We start from the raw sequence: 16,779 nt of genomic DNA, 5'->3' as shown, positions 1-16,779 counted from the left end.
CAATAAGTTGATGCTCATGCTGTGGTACATAAGGACGTAACTAGAAGTAACAAGGTGAAATTAAGAGGAACAATTTAGGCTGAATATCAACTTAATCTGGCAGGCCTCACCTGTGCAAGTATGTCATTCATTGCTTCACTTGAGTCATCATCATTTCGCCCCAAAATTCTTAGTAACCGCAGGATTCGCACCTGAACAGACAAAAGGCAGCAAATTATATCACATCTGATTGGCATAACCCATCTGAAATGGGTTACCTAGGGAGGTGGTGGAATCTCCTTCCTTAAGAGGTTTTTAAGATCAGGCTTGACAAAGCCCTGGCTGGGATGATTTAGTTGGGGATTAGTCCTGCTTTGAGCAGGGGGTTGGACTAGATGACCTCCTGAGGTCCCTTCCAATCTTGATATTCTGTTCTATGATTCTATGATAAAGCAACTTTATGCAGTGGCTCCGGTTAACTCATGGAAGAGTGCAAGAAAGACAGATCAAATGCTGATAAATATGGCAATTAAATCACAAGGCCCTCTGCTTTACAGTAGAGATGGAGGATTTGAACTCTTCTCCCTCAATGAGGTCTTTCCCAGGATGCAAGGATTTATACTATGTTTAGGTCTTCATCCTCTAGCCAGAAGCACTCCCCCTACAACCAAACAACTGACATGGAAATAATACGGATAGCTATAAGCTTACTCCTCCTGCCATGAATTCGCATAATAGGCAAGGGAGTCAGAAACCAAGTCCCAAACACTGCACTGGAGACAGAGATAACAGAGAGTTTTACTATCAATCCTTACCTGCAGGAAGGGGTCACTGATCCCAGACACGTCATGCTCTGGTGAATATCCAGACATGATAAGGTTCTTTAGAATACGAACTAACTGGGGTACAAGCTGTGAAGAAGAAAGATCCATCAGAAAATATACTCATAACACTTGTCTTCCACACTTTTGATGTAGGGATCCAAGAATGAGTCCTAAAGATTAGTGTACATATCCTTCCACACAGAACATCTCTGATTGCGCAGGCTGGGTTATCTGAACATATTGACACCGACGTCTGGCCAGGACCTGAACACCATACTACAGAGCTACTCAGAGAGCTAAGCCAACTAGCCCAGAGGCAGATAAAAAACAGAGTTCCCCTGTCATCAACTGCTGAAAATTAGAAGAGTTGCTGGTCTTCCACAGGGTACTGTTCTTGCATTGGGGCTCTTTCACACCAGCTTCTGGTTGACTTAATCTAAGTTCTTTAGGGCAGGGACCATCTTTCTGTTATGTGTATGGAGTGCCTGGCATAGTGGGATCCCTGATGGGGATCTTTAGGCATTCCCACAACAGAAACAGATGTCATTATGTCCTAAGTTTATCACTCTCCCCTAGCTATCTGCAGGAAGACTCTCTCTCTCTCTTCCGCGCTGCAAACCCTCCAGGGTAGTCAAAGGGGGAGAATTTCCACTGATCTACCTCCACCTAGTTTCCAATAGTTGGGTAGTACCCCCAGTGAAGAGCTTCCCCAGGGCCTACCCACCTTCTCCTGCTCACAGCTTCCCCTGACACCAGCAGCAGCATGAAATTGGCCTGATTTCTCTCAGGTTTCACTTCTGCCCACAGGATTCTGAATAGTAGCAGTAAAATTGACTACAGTCGTGCTAATTCATGCTACTGTGGATTGGCAGAACTCTGACATGAGGATGAGGGGAAAGCAGTGAACGTGTTATTCCTTGACTTTAGCAAAGCTTTTGATATGCTCACCCACAGTATTCTTGCCAGCAAATTAAAGAAGTTCGGGCTGAATGAATGGAATATAAGGTGGATAGAAAGCTGGCTAGATTGTCAGGCTCAACAGGTAGTGATCAATGGCTCCTTGTCTAGTTGGCAGCCAGTATTAAGTGGAGTGCCCCAAGGGTCGGTCCTGGGGCTGCTTTTGTTCAATATCTTCATTAATGATCTGGAGGATGGCATGGATTGCACCCTCAGCAAGTTTGCAGATATGCTAAACTGGGAGGAGTGGTAGATACGCTGGAGGGTAGGGATAGGATACAGAGGGCCCTAGACAAATTAGAGGATTGGGCCAAAAGAAATCTGATGAGGTTCAACAAGGACAAGTACAGAGTCCTGCACTTAGGACAGAAGAATCCCATGCACCGTTACGGACTAGGAACCGAGTGGCTAGGCAGCAGTTCTAAAGAAAAGGACCTAGGGGTTACAGTGGACGAGAAGCTGGATATGAGTCAACAGTGTGCCCTTGTTGCCAAGAAGGCTAACAGCATTTTGAGCTGTATAAGTAGGAGCATTGCCAGCAGATCGGGGGACGTGATCATTCCCCTCTATTCGACATCGGTGAGGCCTCATCTGGAGTACTGTGTCCACTTTTGGGACCCACACTACAAGGAGGATGTGGAAAAATTGGAAAGAGTCCAGCAGAGGGCAACAAAAATGATTGGGGGCTGGAGCACGTGACTTATGAGGACAGGCTGAGGAAACTGGGATTATTTAGTCTGCAGAAGAGAAGAATGAGGGGGAATTTGATAGCTGCTTTCAACTCCCTGAAAGGGGGTTCCAAAAAGGATGGATCTAGACTGTTCTCAGTAGTAGCAGATAACAGAACAAGGAGTAATGGTCTCAAATTGCAGACAGGAGGGTTAGGTTGGATATTAGGAAAAACTTTTTCACTAGGAGGGTGGTGAAGCACTGGAATGGGTTACCTAGGAAAGTGGTGGAATCTCCTTCCTTAAGAGGTTTTTAAGGTCAGGCTTGACAAAGCCCTGGCTGGGATGATTTAGTTGGGGATTGGTCCTGCTTTGAGCAGGGGGTTGGACTAGATGACCTCCTGAGGTCCCTTCCAACCCTGATATTCTATGATTCTATGACATTCAGCAACATAGCACCAGAACTGCCTACAAATTCAAGAAGGCAAAACTGCACCATCATCTCCAATATTTACATTTGGATGTTTTTCTTTCCAAGCTTGAGGGGTAGAAACTTTTCAGAATGAGAGCTTAGGTTCTGCAGAAGTTGATGGCATTGATTACCAGGGTCATCTTCCTACTCCTCAGGAAAAGTGGCTCTTTCAGGGACTGCAATGTGGCTGTTTTTAGGAGACAAGTCATCCACATAAGACAATTTACCTCAGTCTACTCTAACTCTTGGACCGGTAGTCATGGGTGTGTCTATTCCATCCATCAATTTCAAGAAAAACTTCTTAACTGTAAGAACAGTAGGACAATGGAACATAGTGCCCCAAGAAGTTGTGGAAGATCCTTTGCTGGAGGCTTTCAAAAAGAAGCTGGATAGCCAGCTATCTTGGATGGCTTAGACCAGGGGTGCCCAAACTATGGCCCACCAGAGCATTTCATAAGGTCCAGAGCCTGCTTCAACACAATGGCTGATTCATTATCGTTTTGTCATCATGTTTACATCATTTTAGTTTACACAAGTGCATAAACAGACAATACTGTACATAAAAACAACCTATCTAAATACATACAAAACAAGCTGAACTTAAAATATAAATTAATAGAGGGAGCTTTAAATCTTATTAAAATATGGAGACATTGTTCAGCTTTGAAGCCCTCCTGTGTCATAAGGTTGGCACCACTGGTTTAGATACATCAACTCCTGTATCTTTCCAGGGGGTTAGACTAGATGACCCCTGAGGTTCCTTCTAACCCTACAGTTCTATGATGTCACTGTTCTGTAGCAGCACATACATTCCATGAGTGTATCAGATTGAGATTACCAGCAGCAGATAACACTGATCATAGTTCTCAGGTAAGGACTACTATGGACACATTGTGATGGGCCTCACAATAGTTGGAGTGATGAAATGGAAGCCTATCACCACCACAACCCACCAAAACACTCTTGCTCGCATACTAAAGACAGGCTGGGATAGCCACGGTGTGGGATCACATTTTCAGAGGGAAGGATACTGCACTTCTCTCCAAGTTTCATTCTCTAGAAAACACGTTCTTATTTAAAGAAAGTCTTGACCCGCTTGCCAGAGCATGACTTAATGCTTGTTAAAGCTGATGGATCTCCAGGTAAATTAACTAAAGCTTTGAAGAAGTAATCTCTCTCTCGCTCTCATTCCACTCATCTTTCCATCTCAGAGCTGACATTAAGTAAAATAACCTAAAAAATAGGCAGTCAAATGGAGTCCAAAAATGTGCTGGAGCTGGCTGTCCTGCTGAGACAGACTGAAGGCCAATTAAAGAGCAATGGGTGATTTGCAGGTGGGATGGCACTAGGCCTGTCTGGGCAGATTTCCATACCATATTAGAACAGCCTCATTTTTCTTTTCACCTATACCTCTGTATATGCAGAATGAATACACTTCACCCCCATGTCCTCCAGTAGAACCTTCTCCAAAAGCCACCTCTGTCTTCCCCACAGGATTGTGCTTCAGCCACTCAGGTACCTATTATTCCCCTTGGAGATCTGCCAGAGGCTAGCCATGGCAGAGTTTAGAGTGCCTGACAGAAGCTCAATCAGCAGCATTCTGCTGCAAATTTGAGATGGCTCTGCAAGAAGGAAACATCTCTCTCCTTGTAGTTTTCTTGACTCTCTTCCTCCAGCCTGAAGCATTTCAGCAATCAGACTTGTATATCACAGGAGGAGGTTGCTTCCCTTCAGATCTCAGAGGAGAGCAAGAGGACATGCCCCCTCCCCTGCCAAATACAAAGTGCAGCTGACTGGGGTGGTCTGCATAAAACATTCTTGGAACCCTGCTTTACATTTTCTTTGTTTTCTTACATACAATGCAAGGTACCAAACCTGATGACAGGACAAACAAAGACAAAGGCTACAGCCATGAAGATCAGTTGATGCCTACCCCACTCTGCTGATCCTTGACAGCCAGATACTTCCAGAAAAGATGTGCAATCGATTTGTACTGAACAATCCAGTGCTGCCTACTGAGCCTATATGGTACGTGGTGGCCCATGCTCCCCTGCATGTATCTGTTTCCCAACACTGCTGTAACCACTCCAGCAATGGAGTTTTTATACCACTCCCCCTTATATACAGGAGAGCATCTGAATTACCCAGGGCTGTCCCACTTTGCCAGTGGGAAGCAAAACACACCTTGTGGTAAGGAGAATACATCAAGGCTCCAGGGCGATCAGACTTTTAAAAAGAGGAACACAGGAAGCTGCCTAACTTCCTCAAACAAGGAAGGAAGCGATCAAGATAGGTTCACAGCTTGGGAGAGGCCATAACTGGGATCCAGGGCTGCCATGGATACGGGAATTTAATGACAAGACAAAAACTGGACTACAACGAGCTTGTTAGACAAGTATAACATAGCTAGCACATGGCATTAATCACAACTGCAGTGTTAGTGCACAGTGCCTCCATGTGGTGACCGGACACACAGAAGCCTCTACAGATCCAGTGAAAGCATGCACCATCTAGAAGAGTTAACTCTTACCTTTTCATTCTAACATACAGCAGGAGTCCAAACAGACAAAAGGGATAAAACAGACAAAGCAGGCATTAGGAACAGATCAGCATCATACTATTCACAGCATAAAACACCACAAGAAAGATGGCTAGAAGAAAGCACCACCAAAAAGAAGCCCTGGTGCACAAAGCCATTGGACTCAACTCCTCATCGCTCCCCCCAGGACTCAGACACCTCCTAAGTAGTTAGCAATGGCTCAGGACGACACCACTGCCCCCATAACATTCGCCCCAGCTCTAGCACACACAAAATGCACTAGCAAAGGGGGGGGCGCCTGAGGTCCCTGCAAGCAAACCTAGGAAGAGGAAGGAAGAGTATGTTAGGAGCTGCACACACAGGCAGAAGACTCCTCTCAGGATTTTTCAGTGGAGCAACTGGCCAATTGCATTCTACTGGCTCATTTGGTTCCCAATTCCTCCTTTGCCCAAAGGAATCAGAACTATATACCAAAGAACGCCTTCCAAATCATTCTGGAAGGAAATCTTTAAAATTTTGCAGTTAATAAATTCTGAAAGCAGCAGATACAGCAAGAGTGATTACAGCAGGCATTGACAAGATGCATGTGCTAGGACAGTGTACTAGAAGACAAGAACACTGCTGGCTCTGAAATTCCTATCCACCCCTTATTACATGCTGTGTGCAATGTGGACACGTTAGCTATTCTTAGGCTGAAGCATTAGGTTTTTAACCAGTAAATGTTGGTAAACATCGATTTCACCATACACATACACAAACCAATGAAAAAATATTTCCACCGATAACCAAAATTTACAGACAGGCAAAGTAAGAAAAATGCTGCTTGAGAACTAATGAGAGTTTGATTTAAGAGTATTTACTTTGTATATTCTGACACATAAGAATGGCCATACTGGGTCAGACTAATGGTCCATCTAGCCCAATATCCTGTCTTCTGACAGTGGCCAATGCCAGGTGCTTCAGAAGGAATTAACAGAACAGGACAGTTTATTGAGTGATCCATCCCCTAATGTCCACTCCCAACTTCTGGCGATCAGAGGCCAGGGACACCCAGAGCATGAGGTTGCATCACTGGCCATCTTTGCTAATATCCATTGATGGACTTATCTAATTCTTTTTTGAACCCAGTTACTCTTTTGGCCTTCACAACATCCCCTGGCCACAAGTTCCACAGGTTGACACTGCGCTGGGTAAAAAAGTATTTCCTTATGTTAGTTTTAAACCTGTTGCCCAATTAATTGGTTCTTGTGTTAAGTGAAGGAGTAAAAACACTTCCTTATTCACTTTCTCCACACCATTCATGATTTTATAGACCCGTCATATCCCTCCTTAGTCGTCTCTTTTCCAAGCTGAAAATTCCCAGTCTTATTAATCCATACCCCTAATGATTTTTGTTGCCCTTCTCTGAACCTTTTCCAATTCAAATATATCTTTTTTGAGATGGGACAAAGAGAACTGAATTCAGTGCATGGGCGTACCATGGATTTATATAGTTACATTATGATATTTTCTGTCTTATTATTTATCTCTTTCCTAGTGGTTCTTAACAGCCTGTTACCGTTTTTGACTGCCGATGCACATGCAGCAAATGTCTTCAAAGAACTATCCACAATGACTCCAAGATCTCTTTCTTGAGTGGTAACAGCTAATTTAGATCCCATCTTTCTGTATGTATAGTTGGGATTATGTTTTCCAATGTGCATTACTCTGTATGTATCAACATTGAATTTCATCTGCCATTTTATTGCCCAGTCACCCAGTTTTGTGAGATCCCTTTGTAACTCTTTGCAGTCTGCTTTGGACTTAACTATGTGATGTTGACAATTTGTGTTTTAAGGGATATAAAGCTTTAATCTTTTGAATCTTAGTTTCTACTATCATTAAATAATTATCGTCTATTCCACCTACTGTCTGACACCCTCACCACAATTTTGCACAAACATTTGATAAAAATAGATAAAATGCTTAAAATAAACAATGATATTATTGATCAAAGTTATGAAAAATAAAAATTGAATTCTGCCAAGCCTAGCTATACATGAAAACCTCAATTCTGCCTTTTCCTGAGTGGAATGTATAAAACTATAAGGTTAACAGTGTAACCTTGTGATTTTAGTTCCCATCTTAGATGAAAAAGGAGATTAAACTTTATCCCACTCCAGATGTCACTGATGCAATCAGCTACACGAGGAATAATGTATTTAGTGGAATTTCATAACAGGAGTCATTGCAACTTTAACTCTGGGACAAGTTTCACAGTTTTCATGCACATAAGTGATTTGTCAGTGTCTTATAATTTACCCCTTCCCACGCTCACAAGGAGACTCAAAGACGAACCACATGGAAAACTTGTAATTTAATTATTTGATGATATTGTGTGACATTTTTTCAAGTGGAAAGCCTGCATTATCATCACGTGCCTCATTTAAAAATAGCTGCATAGATTTCGCTCAAAACTTGTGGACACATCCTGTTGGCTAAGATCAAGGATGGAAGTGTCAGCCAAGATCAAGGATGGAAGTGTCAGCCCAGAAGAAACAGGTAAACATTAGCTATCAGGGATACTAATTCACAGTTTGTACTTACCTTTCTGAAGTGTGATAACATGTCTGGGCTTCTCTCACACATCTCTGTGAGGAGGACAACTGATGTGTGAAGAACACCTACAAGGCCAGAAAAATCTAGTTATTTAGATTTCACTTTTAAAGGCTCTAGGCACCTGACCAAAAACTAAATAAATAAATAAAAATGAAAGCCATAAAGGAAAAAAATAGTAGCAGCAATCCCACAAACATCTCACCCCTGAACCCCTTCCTCCCACAAATACCTGCAACAAGAACATAAAAATGGCTATAGTGGATGAGACCAATGGTTCATCTAGCCGGTATCCTGTCTTCCAACTTGCCAATGCCAGATGCTTGAGAGGAAGGGAACAGAACAAGGCGATTTTGAGTGGCCCATTGTCTGTCGTCCAGTCCCAGCACACCTTGTGTCCCTGACCATCTTGGCTAATAGCCATCAATGGAACTATCCACCAGGAACTGACCTAATTTTTTTTTTTAAAACTCGGTTATACTTTTGACCTCCACAACATCCCCTGGCAACAAGTTCCACAGATTGATAGTGTGTTGTGTGAAGAAGTGCTTCCTTATGTCTGTTTTAAACCTACTGCCTATTAATTTCATTGAGTGATCCCTTCCTCCTGTTCCTGTGTCATTGGAAGGGGTAAACACCTCCCTCTTCTTTCTCCACACCAGTTGTGATTTTACAGACCTCTGTCATATCCCCCCTCAGCTGTCTCTTTTCCAAACTAAATAATTTTTAATCTTTCCTCATATGGAAGCTGTTCCATACTCCTAATTATTTTCATTGCCCTTCTCTGCACTTTTTCCAATACTAATATATCTTTTTTGAGGTGAGGTTACCAGAACTGCACACAGAATTTAAGGAGTGGGTGTACCATGGATTCATATAGCAGGATCATGGTATTTCCTGTTTTATTATTCATCCCTTTCCTAATGGTTCATAAAATTTTGTTAGCCTTTTTGACTGCCACTGCTTGTTGAACAGATGTTTTCAGAGAATTATCTAGAGTGACTCTTTCTTGAGTGGCAACAGCTAATCATTTTGCATGTATAGTTGGGATTATTTTTTCCAATGTGCATTACTTTGCATTTATCAACACTGAATTACATCTGCCATTCTGTCACCAGGTTTAGTGAGATCCCTTTGTCAGTCCAAAGCTGACTGCGAGGAGTTAGCTATCTTGAGTAAAAAGAAAAGGAGTACTTGTGGCACATTAGAGACTAACAAATTTATTTGAGCATAAGCTTTCGTGAGCTACAGCTCACTTCATCGGATGCATTCAGTGGAAAATACAGTGGGGAGATTTATATACACACACAGAGAACATGAAACAATGGGTATTACCATACACACTGTAACCAGAGTGATCACTTAAGGTGAGCTATTACAAGCAGGAGAGCAGGGGGGAGGAGGAGAGGCGGGACCTTTTGTAGTGATAATCAAGGTGGGCCATTTCCAGCAGTTGACAAAAACGTCTGAGGAACAGTAGGGGAGGGAATAAACATGGGGAAATAGTTTTACTTTGTGTAATGACCCATCCACTCCCAGTCTCTATTCAAGCCTAAAATTGATTGTATCCAGTTTGCAAATTAATTCCAATTCAGCAGTCTCTTGTTGGAGTCTGTTTTTGAAGTTTTTTTTGTTGAAGTATTGCCATTTTTAGGTCTGTAATCGAGTGACCAGAGAGATTGAAGCGTTCTCCGACTGGTTTTTGAATGTAAAAGAATAAATGGACACAAATCAGACATTAAGAATTATAACATTCAAAAACCAGTCTGAGAACACTTCAATCTCTCTGGTCACTCAATGTAAAGAGAAATCATGCCTCACCAATCTATTCGAATTTAAAGGTATAAACAAACATGTGAACAAGGATGATCCAGTGGAAATAGTGTACTTGGACTTTCAGAAAGCCTTTGGTAAGGTCCCTCAATAAAGGCTCTTAAGCAAACTAATCAGTCCCCCCCTGCTGCTGGTGATGGCTCATCTTAAGTGATCACTCTCCTTACAGTGTGTATGATAAAACCCATTGTTTCATGTTCTCTGTGTGTGTATATAAATCTCCCCACTGTATTTTCCACTGAATGCATCCAATGAAGTGAGCTGTAGCTCACGAAAGCTTATGCTCAAATAAATTTGTTAGTCTCTAAGGTGCCACAAGTACTCCTTTTCTTTTTGCGAATACAGACTAACACGGCTGCTACTCTGAAACCTATCTTGAGTAATTTTGCCACCTCACTGTTCACCCTTTTTCCAAATCATTTCTGAATACGCTGATTAACAAGTTTCAGTACAGATCCTTAGGGGACCCTGCTATTTTTCCCTCTCCCTTGTAAAGACTAACCATTTATTCCTACCCTTTGGTTCCTATCTTTTAGTCAGTTACTGATCCATGGGAGGACCTTCCCTCTTATCCCATGACTGATTAGTTTGCTTAAGAGCCTTTATTGAGGGACCTTACCAAAGGCTTCTGAAAGTCCAAGTACACTATTTCCACTGGATCATCCTTGTCCACATTTGTTTATACCTTTAAATTCGAATAGATTGGTAAGGCATGATTTCTCTTTACAAAAACCATGGTGACTCTTCCCCAACATATCTCATTTATCTGTGTGTCTGTTAATTCTGTTCTTTACTATAGTTTCAACCAATTTTCCTGGCACTGAAATCAGGCTTAGCAGCCAGTAATTGCCAGGATTGCCCCTGGAGCCTTTTTTGAAGATAGGCATTAATTAGATACCAGCCAGTCATCTGAGACAGAGGCTGATTTAAGTGATAAATTACAAAGAAGTACTGCATTTGAAGCATGCCCTGACGATCACTAGATTGTTATGTACTGTGTGTATTAGAGTAGCAGTAATACAGGCCATGAAAAGAGAGAGAGAGAGAGAGAGACCCAGACAAAAAAAGGCTTAGGATTTATCTACACTTGGAACACTACAGTGGCACAGCTGCAGGGATCTTTAGGGAAAATGCCTGCCAGCGGCTCTCTGTCTCATGCACTAAAGAGGCTCCAACTTACATGCCTCTGAACAGAGTCAGTATCACACAGGGAGGCAGGTTCCAAGCCATTCAGGACTTTATAGGTCAAAACCAACAATCAATCAGCACAAATAAAGAACTGGAGTTGTGTGCTTGCGGTAGATAGCCCACTTAATAGAGAATTAATGGAGCAAAGAAAATTATTAGATGTCTGGAGAAACTGAAAAGACAGATAGTTTATGTAGGAGACAAAAAAGGAGGCAGGATTGAGGGATCCAAAATTAACAAATGTGGTACAGAAGCTCATTCAGGTGCTCCTTTATAATACAAGAACAAGGAGACGTTCAACAAAACTGAAACAGAAATTTAAAATTGAGGACAGAAGAGATTTCCTCCCACAATGCTCCATCAACCTGAGGGACTCTCTACCACTAGATATCACTGAAGCCAAAAAACTTACTCATTCAAAAAGGATTAGACATTTATACAGCTAAAATCACTCTCAGTTACATCAGTTAAATTGAGATTACATTAAGGATATAAACCTTAATGGCTCTATGACATAAGCTAAGCACTAATGATTTAGGTTAAGAAAAAGCTTTCCCTAATTCCCACTTAGATTTCTGGTCCCTAGCATCTGATAGGCAACTGGCTGGGAAAGGATAGTTGGTTAGATGGACCATTGGAGTAATCCAGCACGGCAATTCTTAGGTTAATAAATGACATTGTTTATTATTTTGCACTAGTATGAGCTTCTAAGTGAATTTAAGCAGCACCTCCTGATCAGGCGCAGATGAGATGCACCATTCTGGTCACTTTTGCTATTTGATCATCTGAACACAAGCTGAGCATCTAACAAGACCCTCAAAGTTGCAGACAGACAGTGACAAACTGTGGGCACATACTAAAAAAGCAGATATTTCTGCTCTATCCTCCAGTTGCTTCCTCCAACCTACCATCAACATTTGACTTATCTAGACTGACCTTCAATCATTTACACTGAATCAATGGTTGTAGAAATATTTTCTTTCATCCACAACCCAATCTGACCAGCTACTGAAATGCTTCACTGCAAGAGCCTATACTCATTCCTTTTCCCTTTAGTTAAAAAAGGGCATCGCCTAGATTGTAGGCCCAACCCAGATCAACATTTCACCAGCCATCAATTTGCAGTCAATGCACTCTTAGCAGCCACATGGGAAGATGCTCAAGCAAGTTGCTTTTTGTTTTTAATTGCCAGCTGCCTACAATGACAACCCCATAAGCAGCTCCACAATTCCAGAGAAGAGGGAAGAGATCTAATGGGCAGGCAGAAACATCTGGAGGAGATGGCAGACTTGGTATCTGCCCCTGGGATGTAGGGGTTATTCCAAATTTGCTGGTAATATCCATGTTTTAGCTGTTCTGCTGGACTTTGAGCAATGGGCAAAAATGGTTTCCCTTCCCTGCCGTTTTTATATTTGGGAAGGATGCTGCAGCCTTCCCTTCTGGGCACAGTATTCTCCACTGTTCTTTTTTTTTGTAATCACTGGGGTTGCACCTGAAAGACACACAAACTTCAGCTCACACAAAACGCCAGCCTGCTTGCTCTGCAATGCTTGTCACAGGGAGAATGCAACATCCATGTCCCAGAGTCTATACTAAACCATGTCCAGGTGCACTTAAAAGTCTCATTTTTGGCCTACAAAGAGCTTTACAGTTGGTGCACTAGCTCCTTTAGTCCTGCTGACTGCCTGACACCAAGATGTTCTAGGAGGCTGATGCCTGGTCGTTTTCAAAAGGAGGGCCTCAGATCTTCATAAGAACGTAACAACCAGACTGGTTCAGACCAAAGGTCCATCTAGCCCAGTATCCTGTCTTCTTACAGCAGCCAACGCCAGCTGCCCCAAAGGGAATGAACAGAACAGATAATCATCAAGTTATCCATCCCCTGTCACCCATTCCAAGTGTGACAAAGTCAGGTCGGACAGCTGTAAGAGGGTCTTGGAAGGCTGATACATTAGTCCTAGAATGTTAAAGGCCCTTTTTCCTACAAACTGAGAAGCGGTTACCTCAGGTCAATCAGGGACACCTGAATCCAATTAAGGACTGCCTGAGATCTTTAAAAAACCCTCCTCCGGGCAGAGAAGAGGGGAAGAGAGAGAAGGGGACAACCTGCTGTCAGGCTAGTGGCAACAGGGAAATAAACTGCTCCAGTCTGAGAGGCTGTGCTCCTTCCCATAGGGGAAACAGCCAAACCTGAGTGCCTGCTAGGAGAAGGACTGACAACCCAGGGCAAACAACAGGGAGACACCCTGCCCCAGTGAGGAGGCAGCGAAAGGTATCTCCCAGGGTGTTTGTGTTTCTGAGACCGTTTCCTATTTGCTTGGTGGAGGATCACCCTTTAGGCTGACCCTCAGGCCGACCCTGAAATATGGTAAAGGGAGCACAGAAGGGGGAAGGCAAACCCTGCCCTGAGTGGGGCTGATTACCCCAGGCCCACCATGGCCAGAGGGGGAAAACGCAAAATGTGATGAGACCAAGGAGATGCCTTGCCACACCAGCTTCTGGCAAACAGAAACTAGGGACACCATTCCTGCCCATCCTGGCTAATAACCATTGATGGACCCATCCTCCATGAACTTATCTAGTTCTTTTTTGAACCCTATTACAGTCTTGGCCTTCACAACATCCCCTGGCAAAGAGTTCCACAGGATGACTGTGTGTTATGTGAAGAAATATACTTCCTTTTGTTTTAAACCCGTTGCCTATTAATTTCATTTGGTGACCCCTAGTTCTTGTGTTATGAGAAGGAGTAACTAACGCTTCCTTATCTACTTTCTCCACACCAGTCGTGATTTTATAGACCTCTGTCATATTCCCCCTTAGCTGCCTCTTTTCCAAGCTGAAGAATCCCAGTCTTATTAATTTTTCCTCACACAGAAGCTGTTCCTTACCCCTAATCATTTTTGTTGCCCTTTTCCAATATATCTTTTCTGAGATGGGGCAATCAGATCTGCACTCTTCTGCTGGTCTGACAGATTCGGAGGTGGCTTCACAGTACAATGCAAAGCTGTCCTGACAGAATACTGGAGCTGACTGAAGTTCTTTTTCCTCAGTATGTAAGGGAGGGAAGGAGAGCAGGTTACTGAGATTCAGGAGACCCTGGGCCCAATTTCTTGCTCTGCCAAAGACTTCCCATGTGACCTTGGAAAAGTCACTAAGTCTCAGTTCCTCACTTGTAAAAACAGCACACTAATCCTTCCCTGCTTCACAAGGGTGCTGTGATGATAAATATATTAAAGACTGTGAGTGCTGATACTATTACCATTTTAATTAGTCCCTGCGCGAAATACTCCAATTAGTGCATTTTAAAACCTAAATAAGTTCACAATGTCCACATGTAGCACAGACCACAAACAACCCCCCCCTTTCCTTCCCCACAACCCCCCAGGTGTGCTGCAGCCTAACACCCCAGTGAAGTAAAATGACATGAACATGTTCAGTAGAAAAGGAAAGAAATGTTTATTTGGCTACTGGAGATACTGCTGCAACTGTGCATTGATTTAAATGGAAAGGAACTACTTGTTAGGGCCACTCTCCACAAAAGAGCCTCAGCTCTGAAATACAGCCTCTATTTGTGACCCCTTTATGGCATGCTTTAATGCCCATCTATAGCCCAATAACATTGTGTAGCCAGATATAGGAGAATGGTTTCAGTCAAAGATTCTTTCATTTGAGTGGTGGGTTATGTGAATGGGCAAGGAGTCAATTGTTTGGATATTTATCCTTATTTTAACACAAACAATTAAAAACAAGTGCTTCCAACTTGGAAAACAGATATGAAAAATAAAATAAAGTACATTTCCAAAAGGAAGTATTGTTTCAAGCTTGCAAAAAGTTACTCTAAACAGAGCAAGAATCCGTTTTAAAATGCAATTACGATCCAAAAAGCAATTATGTAAAGGTAGCCCTTTTTTACCCAGCAATCTGCCATGCAATTTAACAACCCTCTGATTACTCTGCTCCAGTTAGCACTGCAAAAATCTCACAGCTTTGGGAATGCAAGCTGCACTCCATTCTGCTTCATCCATCAGTTCCAAGTGCATCATCTCAGACAGAAGCTGACCCTTCAGATCTCAAGTGGAGTCTGCAACCCTAGCAGCTGGAAAATCTTTTGCCTTGCACAAAAAGCAAGCGTGACCTGCAGTCAGAGAAACTTAATGTGGAACCTCAGAGTGCCATCCTTACAGAGGAGAAACATACCACGAATTATATAATACAGTTTGTTAGAGTCCCAGATTCACCATATTTACTCTGTATGTGTTTCACCTGCCTTACAATGAGAGTAGCAGGTACTTTGATAAATGAACAGAAAGACTGTACGATTACCCTGTAGCCTGTGCTGTGTAATTTCCGGCAGGAGCAAAGACTCACATATAGCTCTATGCCTCTTGTAGCACAAGGGACATTTGTTCTCTTTCTACAGAACTGGAAGGACACCCATCAGAAAACTGTGTGATAACAATGGCCTTTTCCAAATGCAAGGCCAAGTTAGATGGTGGGTGCACACCACCCCTGAATGGAGGAGCACTGCTTCCAAAGGCCTGGGCCTTGCCTGCTGACATTACCGTGGTTCTTCTCATTCAGTAGGTTTTTGGTGGCTGGCAGGAACATCTCCATGAGTTCAGGCACCTTCCTGATGACATGCACAGCACACAGTGCTGCCTGCAAAGGAAGAAAAACACAGTGAGCACACCCTTCCATGCCACCGACTACCAGCAGACTCCAAGTTTAGCCATCTGTGGGCCAGGAGCAGAGACTTCTTAAGAGGATCCACTTCTATATTAGAGCTAATCTGCACACTTAACTCACCTGGAAACGTGTTAACAAGCACATGTGCAAGAACATCTCTACACTGAGAAAATCCTGGCTAATGCCGTACGGACTTTTAGTTCTGAACACACTGGGACGAGAGTTCTATTCTGTCTATACCACAGATACCAGCTCTCTGTAGCTCTGGGGGTTCATATGCTCTTCCACTTTCATTACTGTCGGAGAAAGTCAGGCTGACTCAACAAGCTACGCTGGCTCTGGGAAGCTGAACATGCCACAGAAGTATTTCAGCCTCTCTGTAACTTCTCCAAAAAGGATGCTGGAGAGAACTGCTTATCTTGGTAGGGCTAGAATACTTTAAGTGCAGTCTCAAAGCATCCTCGTATGCATGGTGTGGCTTCCATGAACTCATTTGCAAGGTCCTTACCTGGCCATATTTAATTCCCTCTCAAATAACATTTCTGCACTGCTGCCTATAATAAAACAAGTTGACTTGTATACGAATGGCCTGTTATTCCCCCCACCCCAACCTCTGCCAACTTCTCTCTCCTTGGCTTGAGAGTTTCTTGGACCATGGAACATGCTTAAGTGTTTGGAAAGTGCTTTATACATATTGGGCACAATCACAAATAATATTCATGTTAGATCAACATTTGACATGTTTACCATACACCTACTGACTAGCTGATGCAGATGAAAGAGAATGGAAAGCTCCCCTAAGGAGGGGTCAAAAACACGTTCCAGGTATCAGGAGGGATGGAATTATGCTGGGCTTCCACCAAGGTACTGCCTCTGCATCTGCTAGTGACCTTCCATTCAAGGCTCAGGAATGTATGCTCTATCTAGAGCTGTACACTGTGTGTGGGAGTGAACTTTGCATTGCCACCATCCATGCTTTACCTGCATTGCAGATAAAGGGAGTTCTTTGGTCACTAGTTATCACACTAGCACATGTAC

The 16,779-nt window shown here is 42.9% G+C and overlaps 1 protein-coding gene across 4 annotated transcripts in view; it reads right to left on the bottom strand.

Annotated features, from left to right (window-relative positions):
• The window catches only part of AP1G1 (adaptor related protein complex 1 subunit gamma 1), a 107,319-nt gene that overhangs the window by 36,255 nt on the left and 54,285 nt on the right, over positions 1-16,779 (bottom strand). For 2 of the 4 annotated variants that reach the window (XM_038367788.2, XM_038367786.2), the window contains exons 5-9: positions 15,618-15,714; positions 8,026-8,102; positions 5,431-5,439; positions 795-890; positions 111-191 (exon numbers count right to left, since the gene is read on the bottom strand). In XM_038367788.2, the coding sequence (XP_038223716.1) occupies positions 111-191; positions 795-890; positions 5,431-5,439; positions 8,026-8,102; positions 15,618-15,714 (360 nt within the window). The remainder of the gene's footprint in view (positions 1-110; positions 192-794; positions 891-5,430; positions 5,440-8,025; positions 8,103-15,617; positions 15,715-16,779) is intronic. The other 2 variants (XM_043494732.1, XM_038367787.2) reach the window with 1 other exon arrangement.

Source organism: Dermochelys coriacea, chromosome 12 (genome assembly GCF_009764565.3).
Source record: "Dermochelys coriacea isolate rDerCor1 chromosome 12, rDerCor1.pri.v4, whole genome shotgun sequence".
In the NCBI taxonomy this organism is placed as follows: Eukaryota; Metazoa; Chordata; order Testudines; family Dermochelyidae; genus Dermochelys; species Dermochelys coriacea.
This window is presented reverse-complemented; position numbering and strand designations above follow the sequence as displayed.